Source organism: Pelodiscus sinensis, chromosome 22, assembly GCF_049634645.1.
Source record: "Pelodiscus sinensis isolate JC-2024 chromosome 22, ASM4963464v1, whole genome shotgun sequence".
NCBI lineage: Eukaryota > Metazoa > Chordata > Testudines > Trionychidae > Pelodiscus > Pelodiscus sinensis.
This window is the reverse complement of record NC_134732.1, coordinates 16,909,392-16,929,271: the sequence shown is the minus strand read 5'-3', so window position 1 is coordinate 16,929,271 and position 19,880 is coordinate 16,909,392. Positions and strand designations below refer to the sequence as shown.

The 19,880-nt window shown below is 54.6% G+C and overlaps 1 protein-coding gene across 1 annotated transcript; it reads left to right on the top strand.

The window, feature by feature from the left end:
* The first annotated feature begins 5,921 nt into the window (after positions 1–5,921).
* Positions 5,922–19,430, top strand: SLC2A6 (solute carrier family 2 member 6). Its single transcript, XM_025185003.2, has 10 exons — positions 5,922–6,200; positions 8,072–8,234; positions 9,116–9,322; positions 10,215–10,314; positions 11,265–11,476; positions 11,996–12,148; positions 13,878–13,986; positions 14,600–14,782; positions 15,275–15,420; positions 16,982–19,430. The coding sequence occupies exons 1-10, from the start codon at positions 6,100–6,102 to the stop codon at positions 17,144–17,146; spliced, it is 1,539 nt and encodes a 512-aa protein (XP_025040788.2). The 5' UTR covers positions 5,922–6,099; the 3' UTR covers positions 17,147–19,430.
* Positions 19,431–19,880: the final 450 nt, after the last annotated feature.

Here is a 19,880-nt window from a genome sequence, read left to right as displayed (position 1 = left end):
ACACTGCTTATAACCAATACTAAAATATATATTTTTGCTACACAGCGAGGACATTGGCATTGCCTCCTCCGTGCCTGTCAAGGACCAGCTTCTGCTTTTGGTGCTCATGCAGGACACTGTGGAGGAGAACTGAACCTAAGAGCCTTACATCAGAGCAGAGAGTCCCTGGGGGGGTTGCAAAGCCATGTGGTCAGAACTGCTGAAAGTGAATGTGGCTTTGCTAGACACTTCCTCCTAGCTGGACAAGTGCTGCTGCTGCTGGGGAGGGTCTGTGCTGACAGACAAGCCGCACCGTGGCCTCAGCTTCCCAACTCCCCAGTCTCACTCTGAGCTCTCTTCCTTCAGGGAATCCAACCCCTGAGTCAGGAGTGAAGTCCCAGCACAACTGTGACTCCACATAAAATCTGCTTACGGGGCCCTGATGTCCCTGCGGGCCAGGCTGTGAGCATGAGATTAATGGGATCAGGCAATTTCTGGGGCAGAGAGCCTCTCAGTGGCTCCTTAGGCTGCTGTGGAGTTGGGTCAAAAGGGGCCCTCCTCCCCAGGCCTCACTGTATTATCCTTAGGCTTGGGCAGAACCGGTCCATGTCGATTTCACCCTACACACAGTAACCAGCCCCAAGAAATATTACCACAGAGAGCTCTTGACATTGGCAGCTGATCCACATGAGACAAATCTGCTTAAGCCCCTGATGTGAGGACCTGTCACACGTCTGTTCGGACGTGTGATGGTGACTAGGGATGATTTACCAATTCTTAAAGCTTTTGCTTTTGAATCTCAGACTCTGCTGTTGTCAACTAATTCTCATGTGATACCCCCTTCAACTGCCTGAAGTTCCCCCCAGAAACCCCTGGCAACTGTAAATGTTTAATAGATAAACATTAAAAAATACAGTTACAAGGAAACGCAGATTTTATCCATCAAAATTATCTACTATATACAGGCAGTCCCCGGGTTACGTACAAGATAGGGACTGTAGGTTTGTTCTTAAGTTGAATCTGTATGTAAGTCGGAACTGGCGTCAGCCGCTGCTGAAACTAATCAGTTTCAACAGCGACTGAATCTGGACGCCAGTTCTGACTTACATACGGATTCAACTTAAGAAACCCAGGCGTCTCCAAGTCAGCTGCTGCTGAAACTGATCAGCGGCTGATTCCAGGAAGCCCGGGGCAGAGCAACTCTGCCTCGGGCTTCCTGTAGTCAGCCCCTGGTCAGTTTCAGCAGCGGCTGACTTGGGGATGCCTGGGGCAGAGCAGCTGGGGTGCTGCTGGGTTGCTCTAGTAGCACCGAGGAGCGGCGCTACTGGAGCAACCCAGCAGCACCCCAGCTGCTCTGCCCCAGGCGTCCTGATTCAGCCACTGCTGAAACTGACCAGCAGCGGCTGAATCAGGACGCCTGGGGCAGAGCAGCTGGGGTGCTGCCGGGTTGGTACAGTAGTGCCGAGGAGCGGCGCTGCCGGACCAACCCGGCAGCGCCCCAGCTGCTCTACCCCAGGCGAAGGCAAGAAAAGCCTGGTCTGCTGGGGTAGGGTGGGGAGGGGGGGCACTAGCTGCACCCCCCCCCCCCCAGCAGACCAGGGAGACGCGGGTGGCGGGACCGCCCGCGTCCTCCACGGCTTTGCTCCATCTCCCTGGTCTGCAGGGAGACGGGGAGCAAAGCCTTGGAGCACGCCTGGGCTGTCCCGCTGCGGGCATGCTCCGCGGCTTTGCTCCCGGTCTCCCTGGTCTGCAGGGAGACGTGGAGCAGCTTTTCTCACCCCGGAAGACAGGGTCGGCAGGACTGCAGCACATCTGGGCGTCCCGCCGCTCCAGTCCTCCGGGGAGAGAAAAGCCCTGTTCGTAACATAAGTCGGATCCGCGTAACTCGGGGACTGCCTGTATTTAAGAGTTTGTGTGCCTGTCTGTCTGTCTGCCCGTCTGTCTGTGAGTCTGTTGTCTCAAGAACGCCTCATAAGAACATAAGAACATAAGAACGGCCATACTGGGTCAGACCAAAGGTCCATCTATCCCAGTAGCCTGTCTGCCAACAGTGGCCAGCATCAGGTGCCCCAGAGAGGGTGGACTGAAGACAATGATCAAGCGCTTTGTCTCCTGCCATCCTTCTCCAGCCTCTGACAAACAGAGGCCAGGGACACCATTTCTATCCCCTGGCCTTTTATGGACCTAACCTCCATGAAATTATCTAGCTTCTCCTTAGTCCTAGCCTTCGCAGCCTCCTCTGGCAAGGAGTTCCATAGATTGACTACATGCTGTGTGAAGAAGAACTTTCTTTTATTAGTTTTAAACCTGCTATCCATTAACTTAATTTGGTGTCCTCTAGTTCTTCTATTATGGGAACTAATAAATTACTTTTCTTTATTCTCCCTCTCCACACCACTCATGATGTTATATACCTCTATCATATCCCCCCTCAATCTCCTCTTTTCTAAACTGAAAAGTCCCAGTCGTTTTAACCTCTCTTCATATGGGACCCATTCCAAACCCCGAATCATTTTAGTTGCCCTTTTCTGAACCCTTTCCAAGGCCAAAATATCTTTTTTGAGGTGAGGAGACCACATCTGTACACAGTATTCAAGATGTGGACGTACCATAGTTTTCTACAGGGGAAGTAAGATATTCTGTGTCTTATTTTCTGTCCTTTTCTTAATAATTCCTAGCATCCTATTTGCCTTTTTGACTGCCGCTGCACACTGTGTGGAAGTTTTCAGAGAACTATCCACGATAACTCCAAGATCTCTTTCCTGATTTGTCATAGCCAAATTAGCCCCCATCATACTGTACGTATAGTGGGGGTTATTTTTCCCAATGTGCATTACTTTACACTTATCCACATTAAATTTCATTTGCCATTTTGTTGCCCAATCACTCAGTTTGGTGAGATCTTTTTGGAGTCCCTCACATTCTGCTTCTGTCTTGACTATCTTAAACAGTTTGGTATCATCTGCAAACTTTACCACCTCACTGCTTACCCCTTTCTCCAGATCATTTATGAAACCTCCTAAACAGGAAGGGTATGTCTACACTAGCCCCCTAGTTTGAACTAGGGTGGCTAATGTAGGCATTTGAACTTGCAAATGAAGCCCGGGATTTAAATATCCCGGACTTCATTTGCATGTTCCCGGGTGGGCACCATTTTTAAATCCCCTTAGTTCAAACTGACTGCCCGCGGCTACACGTAGCAGTCAGAAGTTAATCCAAACTAAGTCCTTAGTTCGGATTAACTGTTACTCGGATTAATTTCTGACTGCTGCATGTAGCCGCAGGCAGTCAGTTAGAACTTAGGGGATTTAAAAATGGCGCCCGCCCAGGAACATGCAAATGAAGCCCGTGTGGAGGCAGGAAAAGGGAACAAGGGAATTTGTGTGCAGCCATCTTGGTCTTGTTAACAAGAGAGCAAGAGTCAGGCTAAGTCTGTGGCCTGACAACGCGAGATCTGTAATTAGACGCTGCCTTTGCCTCTCGCCTCCATACGGAGATAAGGATAGAACGCTGACTCTGGCAGGGACCTTGAATTAAGGAGCATCTGGGTGGAACTAAATAACTGTTAGCCATTGGTGTTTGTAATGGGAAGGAGACTAATTGTTATTGTTATTATATCTAATAGACAGTACATAAACTGCTTCATAATTGCTTGTGTTCGAAGATCTGCCTCGGGAGGGGGGGCTCCCCCCCCCTCCGAACCAGTTTTTCCCTTGCTGCAGCTCGTAATAAAACTGCCTCTGGCTACTTGTTGCTTACAAACGCAGAGTGAGGACAATGTTTTCATCCACACACGGGATATTTAAATCCCGGGCTTCATTTGCAAGTTTGAATGCCTGCATTAGCCACCCTAGTTCAAACTAGGGGCTAGTGTAGACATACCCTAAGACATAAGGCCACCAAATTTGGTAAGCAGCTTCCACTTATGCTCAAAGCAAGGTCAGGGTTTGGTTGTGCCAGGACAATGGGACGTGCCTGGAATGTGATTGGTTCTCATAAAATGGAAAGAGAGGGGGTCTGCTAGCAGGGACAATTATGTTAAGAATGACCATGGGTGGAGGGCAGGTGCATCAGTAAGAGGGTCCCTGGCTAGGGGTGGGGCTCTGGATGTTGCCAGCCACGCTACCCAGGTAAGGTTCCCATGCTGGTGAGCCTCCATCCAGGCAGCACGGCCCCTACTACCCTGAGCAGCCACGGGAAGCTGCCACCCGGGCCGTGTGGGCTGCCCTCCACCCCCGCCAGCCCCAGGGAACCACCGCCTGGGAACCTGCCACCCAGGCAGTGTGACCTTCGTTGCACCAGTGAGCCCCACAAAGCCGACATCCAGGCAGCATAGTCCACCCCTACCCCGTCACCCCGCTGACCCAGCCCTGCCCTGAGCCTCCCAAACACCCGACCTCCTGCCCTGACTCCTGCACCCCCCACATTTCTGCCCTTAGCCCCTCCTCAACCCCCAACCCTCACTTCTGCAACCCCCCACACACCTCCAGCCTCCTGCTCTGAGCCCCCCACATCCCCAAGTCCCTGCCCTGGCTCCTGCACCCCCTATGCCCCTGCCCTGAGCCCCTCCTTAAGGACCCAAGCAACCAGGGGTCAATGGGCTAGTAACTAATAAAAATGGAAATCAGGCAAGTCTAACGCTCCTCCCCAGGGCTGCACCTGCCCAAATTGCCTCTTGTCACAGGCTGAGGCCCTGGTATGAGCCAAAGCCTCCCTCCATGATTTCAGATCTGGTCTAGAAGTGCCAGAAGAGCCACTCCTGCATCTTTCTGCAAGTTCATTCCACCAGCACAGACCCTTAATCCCATCCCCAAGGGCTGGGAAGACTGGAGCCAGGATCGTGCTAAACCGGCCACAGACCTAGGACCTGCTGCAATGGATGGACCTAGGGTCAAACTCCTCTCAGGTCTGGGCTGGCTGGTTGTAAGGTATCTGCACTATTGATCCTGGGTGGGGAGCGGGCGGGTGATCCCTGAGCAGCCAGGGCTAGTTGCGCCAGGGTCCCTGCCTACCCGATGTGTATAGGAATGAGTCTTCCAGAGGAATTGGCTGGAGGAACTGGCAAGGGGGGAGGTTTGCCCTGCAGGCCCCAGGCAGTGCCGGAGAGCTGCGCTCCTAGGCGTGCAAGCACCGGGCACAAACAGGGTGGTGTTAGAGATCCTCAGCCCTAAGCATGTGTGGGTCTCAGGCCTGGGCTTCCTGCGTGGCTGGGACACGGGTAAGGCTGGTGGGCTGGTAATGGGCACGTCTGTGGAGATGAGGGCTCCAGTGGGATCCCTGTTGCACTAAACACGCCCTTAGCTACCCGCTCCCCTCTCAGCCAGCCCCAAGGCCCATGGGGCCTGCCCCATTACTGCAGGAGCAAGTCCCCCTGTGCTCCCTGCCAGGCTCAGCTCAGCCTTACCCTCGCAGCACTCATGCTGGCCTGGCCTGGGACTGGCTTGTTATGAAGCAAGCCACCGAGTCTCCTTTCAGTTTGTGCTGGTGTCCAGAACTGCCCCCACTCGCTACCCCTCAGCCATGCGGCTGCACTGGCCACAGCCTGAGGGAAGCATCAGGCACCTGGTGGGGCTGCTTTGCCCAGCTGGCAGGGATACCACCCTACCCAACCAGGGAGTGCCTGGCTCCCTGTGCCACATCCAACATGGAATGTGCCCCCTCCCCTGGCTGTGCCACAGAGGCCTGCCCACTGGCCCTGGCCACACGCCCTCCTCTCTCTTTGTCCTCCCCACACTGGCCAGAAGGGTGTGGGGAAGCGATGGGGCTAGGCAGTGAGGCATACCTGGCTCAGGAGCAGTGAGGGGAGACTGAAGGGGGAGCAGGACTAAGGTGGAGGATGGGGCAGCCGTGAGGCTGGGCTGAGGGGGACAGCATGATTAGTTTTCTGCCACTCTTTCACATTTCCTGGCCCCACCGAGCTTCCTCTTCTGGGGCCGCTGCCACTCGCCCACAAGCACAGATTGAGCTGCCGGTTAGGAAACGCTTTGAGCTGCCTCCTCGCCCTTCTCGCTCACACCCTCTTTCACTTTCGAGTGATTTTTGTCCCTCTCAGACAGTCCCACGCCGGCAGCAGCCCAGCAAGCGGCAGAGGCGTCGGAGGGACAACACAGCATCACTCCCATGGATACCCGCATGCAGGACCCACTCCTGGGAGCACCCGGCTCAGCATATCAGACCTTCCCACAGCAGGCTGCCCGCCCCTTGGACCGGGAATATATCAGGTAAGGGCTGGGCTTACCCCGCAGGGCGCTCTCACCTGGAGGCTGGGTCCCACGGACGGGAGCCCAGGGGTGGCCCTTGTTCTCCGAGAGGAGCATGTACAAGCTACACACCTGTATCGGAGCCATTCCTTCCCCGCCTGTGTCCAGTTCAGCAGGGGCCGGGGAAAAGCCAAATTTGTTCCTTGCTGTCAAGGATCATTCTGGAGTCGTTGGGATTCAGGTGGCAGCTGGAGCTCCAGTCGGGCCCCGGGGCCCCGCTGTGTCAGGTGCTGTACATGCACATGGAAAGCCAGGCCCTGCCACACACAGCGGGTGGTTTAGTTGATGTTCAGAGGCAATGACAGGGTATCACAGGCAGAGGGAAGGAGTCGCAGCAGGGACAAACCGGCACCACTGCCGGGGGACTGCTAGAGACACTGTGGAGTGTGAGAGGAACCGTGAGGTGTTCCTATGCTGCAGACCCAGGCTACCAGCGCACAATGCGAGATGGCCCTGAATCGCCGCGATGCCCCTTCCCGGCCCTGCTGCTATATGGTAGCCAGCGCTCAGAGCTCTGTTCTGTCACCAGGACTGCTGGCTGTGCCAGGCTGGTGAGGCTGAATGCTCAGGCCTCGGGGGGCTGTGGGAGGCTGGTGTGTGTGTAGAGGGGGCAGGGCCTCAAATGACAGAAGGCTAATCCAGTGGTCAGGGCTGTAGCTGAGGGCCTGAGTTCAAGACATCCTGTGTGATTTTGGGTAGATCGCAGCCTCTCTCTGCCTCACCTGCTCAGCCCTACCCCAGGAACAGAAGCCCAGCCCTGGCGGGCTGGCGGGCTGACCATTCTGAGGACTGTGAGACGCTCACCCAGGATTTTAGCAGGGGCCGGATAAGTGTCTCTGGGAACGCCCACACAGCACTGACAGACCACAGCAGCTCCACGGATGCCTGCTCTCAGGGCTTGTGCTGCGGGGTGAAAAGTGGCAGCACAGGCATTCAGGCATGGCTGGAGCCTGGGCTTTGAAACCCTGCGAGGGGCAGGGGTCAGAGCCCGAATGGCTACGCTTGTAGGCTGGAGCTTCACAGCACCAGCCCTGGGAGCCGGAGGCTCGCTGTCATGGGGAGCGTTTGCTGTGTTGCTGTAGCTGTAGGGAGTGACAGCGTTGTGCTCTGGAACGGCCCAGCACCTTCACCTGGGCACCAGAGCTAGTAAGAATGAACTTTCTGAAGGAAACCTGCCCTCAGATAGCCACACATGCACGCAAGAGTTAGAGAGAGCGGGAAAGGCAATGCACTGCACAGGGCATGGAGCCAGCCCCACCACTTCTGCATTCTGCCGCCCGGTTCCTGGAAACTGTCAACTGAGTTTAAAGACCGCTCTGACTTTGAAAAGGCTCATGCTTCACAGCCCAACCAATCTGACAGCTCCAGCCTCCCTCCTGCTCTTATAACCCCCAGGTCCCTGGTCTCCCACTCACCACAAGACGGCCTAAAGGGGGACGCTTACATAAGGGCCCATTATTTCAAAGCGACTCTATTTATGCATTAACAATAATGTCATGTGTAAAGTGCCCCCTTATACAGGCCCGGCTCAGGGCTCCACATAGCAGAAAGGCGCTTGACAATCACTGCACCTGCATTTTGCAGACACTGTGACAAACACAACCAAGTAGGGCTGGAAAAGAGCGGCCAGAAGTAAAGCGGGGGAGGGTTGGGATGGGGCAATAGGAATGGCCAGGAGCCTCGGAAGGAAAATCCTTGGAGAGAAATAGGGGTTGATCTGATGGTTTATTGTGTTGAGAGAAATGTTAGCTTAATATACCCACCACCACCGCTGCACACTGACCCCTTCCCTTCTTTCCTGCTTTATCCCTTGTCCTGTCTTCCTCCGACAGGACCCTCCAAAACAAGCGTCTCTTTCTAGCCGCTTTCGCTGCCGTCCTAGGGAACTTCAATTTCGGGTACGCCTTGGTTTACACGTCCCCCGTGATCCCGGCCTTGGAAACATCCAATATCCCTGCCTTGAAAATAACCCACAAGGAGGCATCCTGGTTTGGGGTAAGAAGGGGAGTTTTCCTCTGCTCCGTAGCAGGTCATCCCTCGGAGACGGAGAGCTCTGAGGGGGCAGCCAAGCTATAATGCTGGGCTATAGATTCCATAAGTGACTAGACCCCTGGAAGGGCCTGATTTTCAGAGGCAGGGTCTCTGCACTTTCTGTAAATCGGGCTCCCCTTTTCAGGAGTGTCATATTGGGCCCCCACAAAAAGCGAGACCAGGCTGTAAGCCCCAATGACTGTGAAAGGGCAACATGTATGTTGCTTCGGGGAGCCACCCTGTGGCTGCTGACGGAGGTGCTCTGAAGGGGAAACAGCCACCCCAGGCTGCCTAGCGGTGGGGGACGAAATCTCCATGGCCCTGGCAGAGATACATAGGAAGGCCTGACAGAGAGTTGGTAGAAAACAGCAGCTCTAGCAGAGAGGGCTTTGCAAATCTGACAGTCACTGAAAGCCGGGTTCATGGGTATCAACTAGGGATGTAAAATCCCATGTAATGGGTTAAACACAGCGCTCCCTCAGGGGCATGGGCGGGGTGGGGCTAGAGGGGCCCCCACCACAGACAGGGGCCCCCACCACAGACAGGGGCCACTCCAGCCTGGCTGCTCCCGGCCTGCGCAGGGGCCGCCGTTGCCATGGCTCCCAGCCTCCCCACACGGGGACCCAGCAGGGCTGGAGCAGCCTTCCACCTGCAGCTGGGCTGCGGACGGGGGCTGCTCCCAGGTACCGGGACAGGGCTGGGTAACGGTTTCACCGACTACCCGTTAGCATCCCTAGTAGCAACAATGAGTGTAGCCATGCCGGTCAGTAGGGCCAGGCTGTCCCCGAATTGCTGTGTGCTGGGCCCAGCGCCATTGTGCAGCTCCTCTGCGCCTTCCCTTGCAGTCCGTGTTCACGCTGGGCGCTGCCGCCGGAGGCCTCAGCGCCATGTTCCTGAATGACCGTCTGGGTCGGAAGCTGAGCATCATGGTCTCTGCTGTCCCCTCCGCTGTTGGCTACGCCTTCATGGCCGGCGCCCAGGGACTCTGGATGCTGCTGCTGGGGCGACTGCTGACGGGCTACGCGGGCGGCGTGACGGCCGCCTCCATACCGGTAACGAAGCTTCCATGAGTGAACAGCTCGTAGCTGCTCTCCCTTGTCCTCTCCTTCTGGGCGGGGGAATGGGATTCGCCAGCCTCCGGCGTTAGTGCACTAAGGTTTTTCACTCCTGGAGAGAGGGCTACCTGTTGTCCGGGTTACCCCTGCCGGGCCATTGGAGTTGGGATGCAAAAACGAGGCCTGGCTGCTGCCGTAGCAATGAACGGCCTTCTGTGGAGCATCACAGGAGAGTCAGGTGCCTGTTAGAAGCTGAGTCATGGGACACGAGCCACCTGCCTTGCCTGGCACCAAACCAGCCCAGATCAGCGGTGCCTGTTACTCACTGGCCACAGGGCAGTCTATGTGCAATGAGTTTGCTGGCCTCAGTCTGTTCTGCTTGCCCTGGGGTGCCTCTCCCTGGCAATCACTGTAGAGAAGGCAAGCGGTGAATGGGCGGGCCACTGAGCTGCCGTCTTGTACGGTTGGTTCCCCTGGGGCTGAATGAGGCAGGGCAAGGGAGGAGGGGCAGTTTCTGTGCTCTGGCAAAGGAGAGAACTAAGGCCCCGAGAGCTGAGCAGCTGGGACGCGCACACCCACATGAATAGGGACTTTGGTCTGTGCTGCTGTCTTCATTATGGTTACTTCCTCCTGCACACAGGATGCATTGACGGTAATATCAGCTCAGGGTGGCTTAAAATAGGGAAGGCAGGAATTAGGCAAGAATGAACATAATTGGGCTGTGGTCTTGCTCCATTCCTTGCCATGACAACCCAGATGACTCATTTACAGCAGGGCTTTTGTTTCCCATGGGGCTTTTCCCACAGTGCATCCCCGGCAACACGCTGTAGAGTTTGAGGAGTGATGCACACCCCCTCTGCCCCATAACCATGGTATTACTCCCTTCCAGGTCTATATCTCCGAGATCTCTCACCCTGGGGTCAGAGGAACATTGGGCTCCTGCCCTCAGATCATGGCTGTTCTTGGGTCCCTCATCCTGTACGCCCTGGGCAAGTACACATATCCTTTGGTATTCCGAGGGGTGGGTCAGTCCCTGAGCACACTCTGAATATATGAATGAAAAGAAGCAGAACCCAGTGAGAATTCCAGAAGGCAGTGGGACCACCCAGCAATGTTCCCTCTAATCTTTTGCATCCATGGGCAGATTTTTTCCATCTGTGTGTGGAATAAATTTTGTTATGGGCACCAAAGCAGGTACAAATGTGCACCATGAGTAGAAACATAAAACCTAGCTGTGGGTGCTCTGCTAGTCAGCTGGAAGGCAGCTGAATCCCTCCTGAGCGGCCGCACAAGTGCACACCTGACAAGGAACACTGCCACCCAGCTAAGGTCGTCTCAAGGGATGAGCGTCCGCTGCTATAGCATCTTGGCTGGATTCTGTTGAGTGTTTCCCCTTCACTCTGCAGAGGAGACTGGGGAAAAGCCCGGCAGTCAGATGTGTACAAATAATGGCCACATGCCCGATGGGGGTGGATTTGCAGCCATGACGTTGCTATTAGTGACTCAGCACAATCCAGAGTGAAGAAAGATTGTTTCTACTGCTGTGCACCGGTGAGACCAGCTGACTGTGAAAGGAGCCTTCTCCCATATGTGTTGGGTGCTGCCAGGTGTTGGAGGCAGGCACCACATTGGAGGGTCTAGCTTGAGCAGCTTGAAACTTTTCCACTCAAACACTTTTTCTGATGGAAAATGGCTTTTCCAAGTGGATTTTTTCATGAACCAAATGGCCATTTTCATCCCAAATGTTGATGTTTTTGTTGAAAAACTCAAAAAAAAAAAAAAAAAGACCATAGCTGAAAATATTTAGGTTTTTGGTGCACACACCATGCCACCCGTTTTTTGTAATTGACTCTCCTCCCTTTTGAGGGGGGGGGGAGGCAGGCTGGGGATCCTTTCCCCAGCAGCCCTGCCTTGAACATCCTGCCACTGCTTCCTGCAGGCCTGAAGCTGCCCTGGCGCTGGCTGGCCGTGGCTGGGGAGGTGCCGGTTCTCACCATGATCATCTTGCTCTGCTTCATGCCCGACTCGCCCCGCTTCCTCATCTCGAAGGGCAAGGAGGACAAGGCGCTCCAGGTCCTGCGCTGGCTCCGGGGACCCGACACGGATTTCCACCGGGAATTTGAGCAAATGCGAGAAAGCGTCTGGCACCAGGTGCAGTGGGACGGGCTGTGCTGGGAATTCAGGCTAACGGACAGGAGAACCGCAGCTCCTTTCCCCCCTCCAGCGCCGACAGGCTGTAAGCACCGTCCTGTGCCAGCACCCCTCTGGGAAAAGCAGTGCAGCCCAAGGGAGGAGGCCTCAGGACACAGGCGCTTTGTGGCTGGAGCACCCATGGGGAAAATTAGTAGCTTCCCTGGAGTGGGGCAGATCTGGGGCAGAAGGCAGGTCTAGCACCCCACGGTTAGAGGGGAGGACAGCGCCTCTGTCCTAGGCCACCAGGGGTTCTGTTTCCAGCCCTTCTGGAGGACCTCAGGCTGTTCACTTCTCCCTCTCTACAACGGGGTACAGAGACTTCCTCACCACTGAGAGACGCATGGAGATCCAAGAATGAAAACGCCCCAGATGCCCCCCCCACACACACACATTCCCCCGCTCTGTTCTTTGGGTGCTGGATCTCACCTGGAAGCGCACACGCCTGTTCACCTTTCCGCTCTCTGTCCATGTGTCCAGAGCAAACGGATTTCCTGCGCGGAGATCAGGGACCCGTTCATTTACAAGCCGATCCTGATCGCGGTGCTGATGAGGTTCCTGCAGCAGCTCTCGGGCGTCACCCCCACCCTGGTGTATTTGCAGACGATATTTCAGAGCACCTCTGTAATATTGGTAAGTCCGAGCAGGGCCGGGGAGTGCAGATACGAACATGGAGAGTGTTTTGACTTTCAGCTAAAGCCTCAGGTACTGGCCCCACCAGCTGAACTCAACAGATCCCGCCCCTCTTCAGAGCTGCTCTGACCCATCTGATGGCTCTTTGCTCCCGGGACTAACTATTCAAATGACTAGTGATTCTGAATAGTTGAATACTAGTGGGCCCAATTTGAGATGCCTTACAGGGCCTGGTTGTACCGAAGGTGTTGAGCACCCACCCCCAGAAAACCAGGCCCCTCTAAGGAGACTCAGGGAAAGCACCAATAAATTGAGATGCCCAAAGTCATTACTCACCTCGCAAAATGTAGGCAGATGTGTCATCTTCTGTTCTATCCTTCCCCTTTCTTCCCCTCCCCAGACATTCTGAGCCTGTAGAGCGGGGGTGGGGAACCTACAGCCTGGGGGCTGGATCTGGCCCTCAGCTTGCCCGGATCTGGCCGCTGAGGCTTAGGGCTCTCCGCCCACAGCATTGGGGAGCTGGTGCGCCAGCCCTGTGGTTTCCCCTCCCACCCAGACCCTGCATCCTCCCTCCATTTCTGCACCCTCCTTCCTGTCCAGCCTCCCAACCCCAGTTTGCTCCTGCACCCCACCACCCTCCCACACCAACCAACCCACTCCTGCCCCCTTCCCTCCAGCCCAGGCCCCACACCCCAAGCCCACTTCCCAGCAGCTCCCTCGCATACACTGACCTCCTCAATTTTGGCCCCACCCGAAAGCATAGGGGGGCCCACAACATCCACTAGCCAGAGCCCCCCCAGGCTTTGGTGTGTGAGGGGAATGTGTTTGGGGGGGGCAGGAGTTTGCTTCCCACTTTTGTGTGGCCCCCTCTGTCAGCGGTTCCCCTCCCCTGTTGGGGAAGCTGCTCAGGTCATCCCCAATGGCATAACTGGGGCTGCATAGGCATGGAGGGTGGCGCGAGGTGCTATGGGGCACGTGGGCATCAGTAAACCTGAAATATTTGTATTGGAGTATCAACCGGTGCTCCCGCATGCTACGTCCTTCCCTGAGGGCCGGCTGGCTTCCCCCTTCAGCCACCTCAGTCTGCGGTGGAGCATTTTAACGGCATCGGTGCTGATTCCCCAGTTCCAGTCAGTTGCTTTCACCCAGGAAAACATACATGGCAATAGCTAGGAGCCCCCTCTCTGTGCCCTGCAGCAGGAAACCCCCAGTCTCCAAGTGGGAGTTTTTTCCTGGCCAAGTCAGTCCCCTGCTATCTCACAGCCATGGCCATACACAATGGACTCCCTCGTTGGCAATGGAAATTCACTCACATAACAAGGGGGACAGAACTTGCGACCCTCAGCTCCAAAGTCACAAGCTTCTAGCATTTGGGCCAATGGCAAAACCCCTAGGAGAGTGTGTCTCTTTTGTGGGTGACAGCTCCCACTCCCACGGAGCTGATGTTCCAGCCATTGGAGGGCAACAGTGGGACTCCAACACACGCCCCTGTCATGTGGGACTCGAACACACACACCAGTCATACATTACACCACGCAATTAGCAGCCTCCCTTACGTTTTCCCAGTTACTCCTAGTTTATTGGGTCTAATTAAAGGAACCATTTTTCTGTGGCTTTCACAGAAATAGCTTTTGTTCAGTTCCAGGGCTCAGACTGACAGTGATGCAGGCAGGAACCCGTACAGCCCCAGGTCTTGCTGCTGACATTCCTCCTGGGTTTTTTATTGTAGAAGCCAGAGTATGATGCAGCGATCGTAGGGGGAGTCCGCTTGGTGTCTGTGCTCATTGCTGCGTTCTCGATGGACAAAGCTGGCAGGAAAATTCTTCTCTACCTATCAGGTACGTCTAGCCCCAAATCCCACGGCGTTTTCGCTCCGAGGGCGCTCGTTCATGGCTGAGATGAGGCAGCCATGCGGGGGCCCCTCGGCTTGTTTCTCTTGGGCTACGTCTAGACTGCATCCCTCTGCCGACAGAGGGATGCAAATCAAGCACTTTGGAAGCGCAAATGATCCTGGGATTTAAATATCCTGGGCTTCATTTGCATACTCACGTTCCAACACTGTGCGGATGAGTACTGGAGCTGCTGAAAAAGCTCCCCGCTGTCGGCAAAGCCACGGCTAACTTTACTTTCACTTTTGACACTGAGCCTGATCGGCACAGCGTCGGAACATGAGTATGCAAATGAAGCCCAGGATATTTAAATCCCGGGCTCATTTGCACTTCCGAAGTGCTTGATTTGCATCCCTCTGTCGGCAGAGGGATGCAGTCTAGATGTAGCCTTGGAGCGCCTGAGTGGATTGTGGGAGATGACACACCAACAGGTGCGATTCCGATGTGAGGCCTGGGTAAGCCGGGAGCCGTAACGTAGAACTTGGTGGCATTCCACCGAGGGAGCTGAGAAGAAAACTAGGCCTAAGCTTTTCATTTCTTTACTCTCCCTCTCTAACAACAGCTGGGATCATGTTAGCCTCCAACCTGACCCTGGGCCTCTACATCCACTACACACCAAAGCCTTCTCACAACTCTACCCTGGCCGTCATGAACGGGACCACTGTGAGCCCAGAAAGCCTTACGGCAGAGCCCTCGCACTACGTCACCCTCATCCCCCTGGTGGCTACCATGCTCTTCATAATGGGTACGTACCAAAGGGTGGGGTTCTGCCTCACAGTAAGCTATGGTCCGTATTCCAGCTGCAGAGGTGTCCCTGTCATGGACTAAGTGTCCTGGGCCACTGTGATAGGAGCTGAAAGGTTCCACACCCAGGCAGGGTTTGGGGCAGAAGAAAATGCTTCTGTGGTAAAAAATCAGCCCCTCAGAAGTGTGGGGTGTTGGACTCAGCGGTGTGAGCCAGGGAAGGGGCCAGTAGCACAGGCTGAATGTATTGGGCACATGAATATTGCCACCGTTTTGGGGTTGCTTTGATTATTCTGAGCCTTGCCCTCAAGGGTAGGCAGCCAACAGCAGCTGGATGCAAAATGGATCCCTCGTTGTCTCACTCATCCTGGTAGAGGGGCCAGTTGAAACAGAAATAGGAGCAAGTCATGGGTCAGAGGTTGGCAGGGAACTTTTCCACTCCCTGCTTCCTATGGTCCTCTGCTCTTCTGATCTGTCCTTCTTCTCCCACCAGGTTATGCCATGGGTTGGGGCCCCATCACCTGGTTGCTGATGTCAGAGATCCTCCCTCTGAAGGCCCGTGGTGTGGCCTCAGGCCTCTGTGTCCTCGTGAGCTGGCTCACTGCCTTTGCTCTGACCACAGTCTTCCTCCCAGTTGTGGTAGGTATAGCTAATGGCGGCAAGTGGGGTTGGCCTGATGGAGGTCTCCAGGGGTTGGTGTGGTGCTAGCTCCTCCAAGATTGCCATCCCTGAGGAGCAACATGGCGGCACACCGGCCATTCCTGGCAGGGACGCGGACGGGTGACACAAAGATGGCACCTATTTTACCCAGGCACCAGCAGCCTTGCCAGCTCACGCCATTTTCTCACAGCTCACGCCCTGTGAGGTGAGGACCAGAGAATCTCAGCTTTCTCTTGTTTTCAAAGTGTATTTCTAGCCCTTGTGATTGCAGTGCAAAGCTTAAAAACCCACCACGAGAGCAACTTTGAGACCCAGAAACCAAAAGGCAAATAGAAAGAACCTGAAAATTATTGTTATTTTTTAAATGTCATGATTTTTATGCCAATCTCTTGATACGGGCCTTGAAAAACGAAAGAAAAAAGAAACAAAAACAGAAGGGGCTGGTAATAAAAGCCTCCTCCAAAACGTCATGCAGCCATGACACACAAACACTTGGTTCCCACGTTTGGCTTCCCCCCGGTAGGCCTTCAAGGGGTGCGTCTACACTGCACCCATCCCTCGAAATAAGCTATGCAGTTTGAGCTATGCAAATTGTGGCGCTTATTTCAAGTTAATTGCAAAATAGCTTCTTTTGTAATGTGGTGTGGTCCACACAGCGCCAAATTTCAAAATACCTCGCTATTCCGAAACGTCCCTTACTCCTCCTGGAATGAGGTTTACAGAGATATCGGAATAGCGCACCTGTTATATTTTGAAATAACGGGCTTGTTTCAAAGAGGCAGAATAACTATTTCAGGAAGTATCCCAAAATAGCGCCGCAGTGTAGACGTACGCTAAATGTCTTCCAAACAACGGGCAGTGTCACTGTCTCCGTTTTACCGATAGAGAAGCAGCGAGGCAGAGCCCAGGGTCACACTCCATAGCTGGGAACACAACCCGGCTGTGTTGACTCCCAGCCTATCTCCTGGACCACTGCCTATTGGCCCCTTCCATCCAAGGCAAACTGAGATTATTAACCAAATAAGCCTCCCTTATTAGAGGGGAAAACTCAGGTGCAGAGAGATTAGGCGATTTGTGCAGGCCCACACACCAATTTCGAGGCTGAGTTGTGAGCAAACCTCATCTCCTGCCCTCACGTACCCAAGCCATAACCCCAAGGCCATCCTTAAGTCTGTAAGAACAGCCATGCTGGGTCAGATCAATAGTCCATCTAGCCCAGTGTCCTGTCTTCTAACAGTGGCCAATGCCAGCTGCTTGAGGGTGCATCCCTGACCATCTTGGCTAATAGCTAGTGATGGACCTACCCTCCACGAACTTCTCTCGTTCTTTTTTGAACCCAGTGGTGCCATTCCCAACAGCCCTCAGCAATGAGTTCCACAGGTTGACTCTGCATTGTGTTCCCCTCTATGTCGGATGTCTGAGGACACAGAGGGAAAGCGTCAACTTACCGCTTCTCTCCGTTTCCTGCAGTCTTTTGCAAACTCTCTTTCAATGCACTCTCGGCTCCTGAGTCACGCCAGCCCTTTGTTCTCTTTTCTAGCAAGCCTTTGGCCTCGAAGTCCCATTCCTGTTCTTTGCAGTCATCTGCGCTGGGAACCTCATCTTCACAGGCTGCTGTGTGCCAGAGACCAAAGGCCGGTCCCTAGAGCAAATCGAAACCTTCTTCCGGACTGGGCGGAGATCCATCATGAGGAATCACGTATGAGGATCCTTTAGGAACCGCCACCTGCTCGCTGAGCTTTCAAAACAACATCTTACATGCCAGGGGACGTGTGCTGCCAGAAGCAGAACCTGACATTTTCTCTGTGCCCGCAAGGCCTGCAAACACCGTGCATGCGGGCTCGTTGGGGACGGCCTCATTGTCTTTGAGAACCACACGCTGGAATTTCACTTCCTTTTCAGGAGTCACTCGACACCATTCTAAGGGGTCTCCGAGCAGCTCGATAGTGGTAGGTACCCTATGGCCCGGGAGCCATATGGCCCATCAGGGTTCTATGTGAGGCCTGCCAGCCATTTTTTGTTTACTGTTGCCCACGTGCAGGTTGCTAGATTCTGCTGATTTCCATCCGCATCGGTTTTTTCCTACTAGCATTACTAAAGTCACACGCATATAAAGCCAGGGCATGTGAGGTGGGGGCTGATTGCTCATAGCGCTCACTGTGAGAGCCGGGCACTCCCTCTGCCTCCAATCACAATGCTGCTATGGTTCGGTCGGTACCCCGCAAATTCTAGGTACCCAGCACAGCCCCTGCCTGTAGCGGGAGAATGGGAGGTGTCTTCCAGCCCAGCAGCAGGTGGGGGGGGGTCTCCTCCAGCCAGGCTAGAACCCCCTTCTCCCCCCCCACACACACACTTCCCCCCTTTTAATCCATTAACCAATAAAACAATGTTCAACCAGTTCACTAATGAAATGGAATTTTATATCCCTAGGAGGTGCAGACACTATTTTCACTGTGGTTGCTGACAGGTCGGTCTCCTTCTCCCGCCAGCGACTGTTCTAACAGAAAGGGCATGAGAGTTGGTTTTCTTCCCATGTTCTGCCAGTGACTCAGGCAGGGGAATGCCTCTCCGGGAGACGTGCTGGCCCTCTCCTCTTGGACATCTCAGCGACTCATGGTTAGCAGCATTTGCCCACCGCCACCCTCCGCCACATCAGCACAGGGCAATCCAGCCTCTTGCAGGCTGACGGTCTCACTCTAGCACTAGCCAGGACCCACACTGTCCCTGGGGTAAACACAGCCCTGCAAGTAGATTCTGAACAGCTGCCCAAACCCTAGGGGCTCAGCGTTTCCAGAACATCAAAGGCTCAGGGTTTGGACTGATGGGCCAGCCCCACAAACGCTGTCCCAGCACGACGCTCCCTTGCATGCCTACGACACCTCAATGCACTTAACTGGGAGCAGTGGGATGAAATGAATAAATGGTACATTTGGGCTGGATGTCAGGGAAGGTTTCCTAATACTGAGACCTCCGGTATTCGCCTGGAGAACGGTCCCCCCAGGTACTGAGGGCTCCCCCATCAAATGAGTGATTTCAAAGTGCATGGGACAGACGAGCAGAAGGCAGAGATAGGTCAGAACCTGAACTCCAGCTCCAAACTCCTCCGGACGTCAGGAAATTTCAGCTCAAGACCCAAACTTTGCCGCTCAGGCTCAGCTCTACCGTGCACTGGCTAGGGATTGACAAAGTGCGACCAAGCACTATGAGGGTTCCCCGCAACTCTCAGATGAGTCATGGAGGCTCAGCACCGTTGGAAGCCCTGCCCAAGACTTCTTCCATCTCCTGTGCAGATGAACGAAGCCCTGAAGTCCTTGAAAGTCTCATTGAAGCCCTTGGGCATTTTGCCTGAGCAAAGGTGAGTGGGAACAGAGTAAGAACCTCAGGATTTGGCCTAAGAGAGTTCTGACTGAGTATAAAACTGGGAAGGGCAGTGATCCTGTGGAATGTCTGGGCAGAGGATGCTGTGAAAGTCACAACTATAACAAGGCTCAAAAAAGATCTAGGTAAGTTCATAGAGGATAGGTCCATCAAAGGCTCTTCACCAGGATGGACAGGGATGGTGTCTGTAACCTCTTTGCCAGAAGCTGGGAATGGGGGAGAGATCACTTGGTGAGGACCTGTTCTGCTCACTCACTCGATGGCACCTGGCATTGGCCACGGTCAGATGACAGGACACTGGGCTAGATGGACCTACACAGCATCACATTTCTAAATAACCCGCTATTCCGGAACAGCCCTTACTCCTCGTGTACAGGGACGTCGGAATTGTGAGCCTGTTATCTTTTGAAATAACGGGCATGCTGTGAAGACGCAGGAGAGCTATTTCTGGAGACTGCAGTATCCCGAAATAGCATGGCAGTGTAGACATAGCCTTGGGCTGAACCAGTATGGCCATTCTTATGTCAGGTTTGTTATTTATAATGAGAACTTACTCTTGGACGGAGGCTTCTTTTCCTTTAAACCACGGGTGGGCAAAAGGGCCTCCACGGGCCGGATGCGAGCCTCCAAGCAAGCTGATCTGGCCCGTGGAGGCCCTGCCGCTCCCCCCATCCCCAGACCAATCAGGGCGTAGGGGCGGGGGGAAGTGTGTGAAGTCTCCTCCACCCTGCAAGGGGCTCAGCACTTAAAGTCAACTGCCAGCTGCTGCTCAGCTGGTGGTTGACTCTAAGTGCGGTGCTCCCTTGCAGGGTGGGGGCAGGGAGTGAGAGACTTCATGTGCTCCCCCTCTCCAGGCCCTGATTGACCTGGGGGCAGCAGGGGGGAGCACGCAAAGTCTCCTCCCACCATCAGAGGCACAGGTACCTAGAGGGAACCGCCAGCTGTTCAGAACAGCTGGCGGTTCTTCGGCGGGGGAGGGGGGAGACTTTGCATGCTCCCCAACACCCAGACCAATCAGGGACGGTGGGTGGGGAAGCATGGAAGTGTCCTGGCCCCGCCCC

Coding starts and splice junctions, on each gene's coding strand:
- SLC2A6 (XM_025185003.2), top strand. CDS start 6,100: ATGGATACCCGCATGCAGGACCCACTCCTGGGAGCACCCGGCTCAGCA. Junction 8,235..9,115: donor AGGAGGCATCCTGGTTTGGG/GTAAGAAGGGGA, acceptor CTTCCCTTGCAG/TCCGTGTTCACGCTGGGCGC. Junction 13,987..14,599: donor AATTCTTCTCTACCTATCAG/GTACGTCTAGCC, acceptor CTCTAACAACAG/CTGGGATCATGTTAGCCTCC.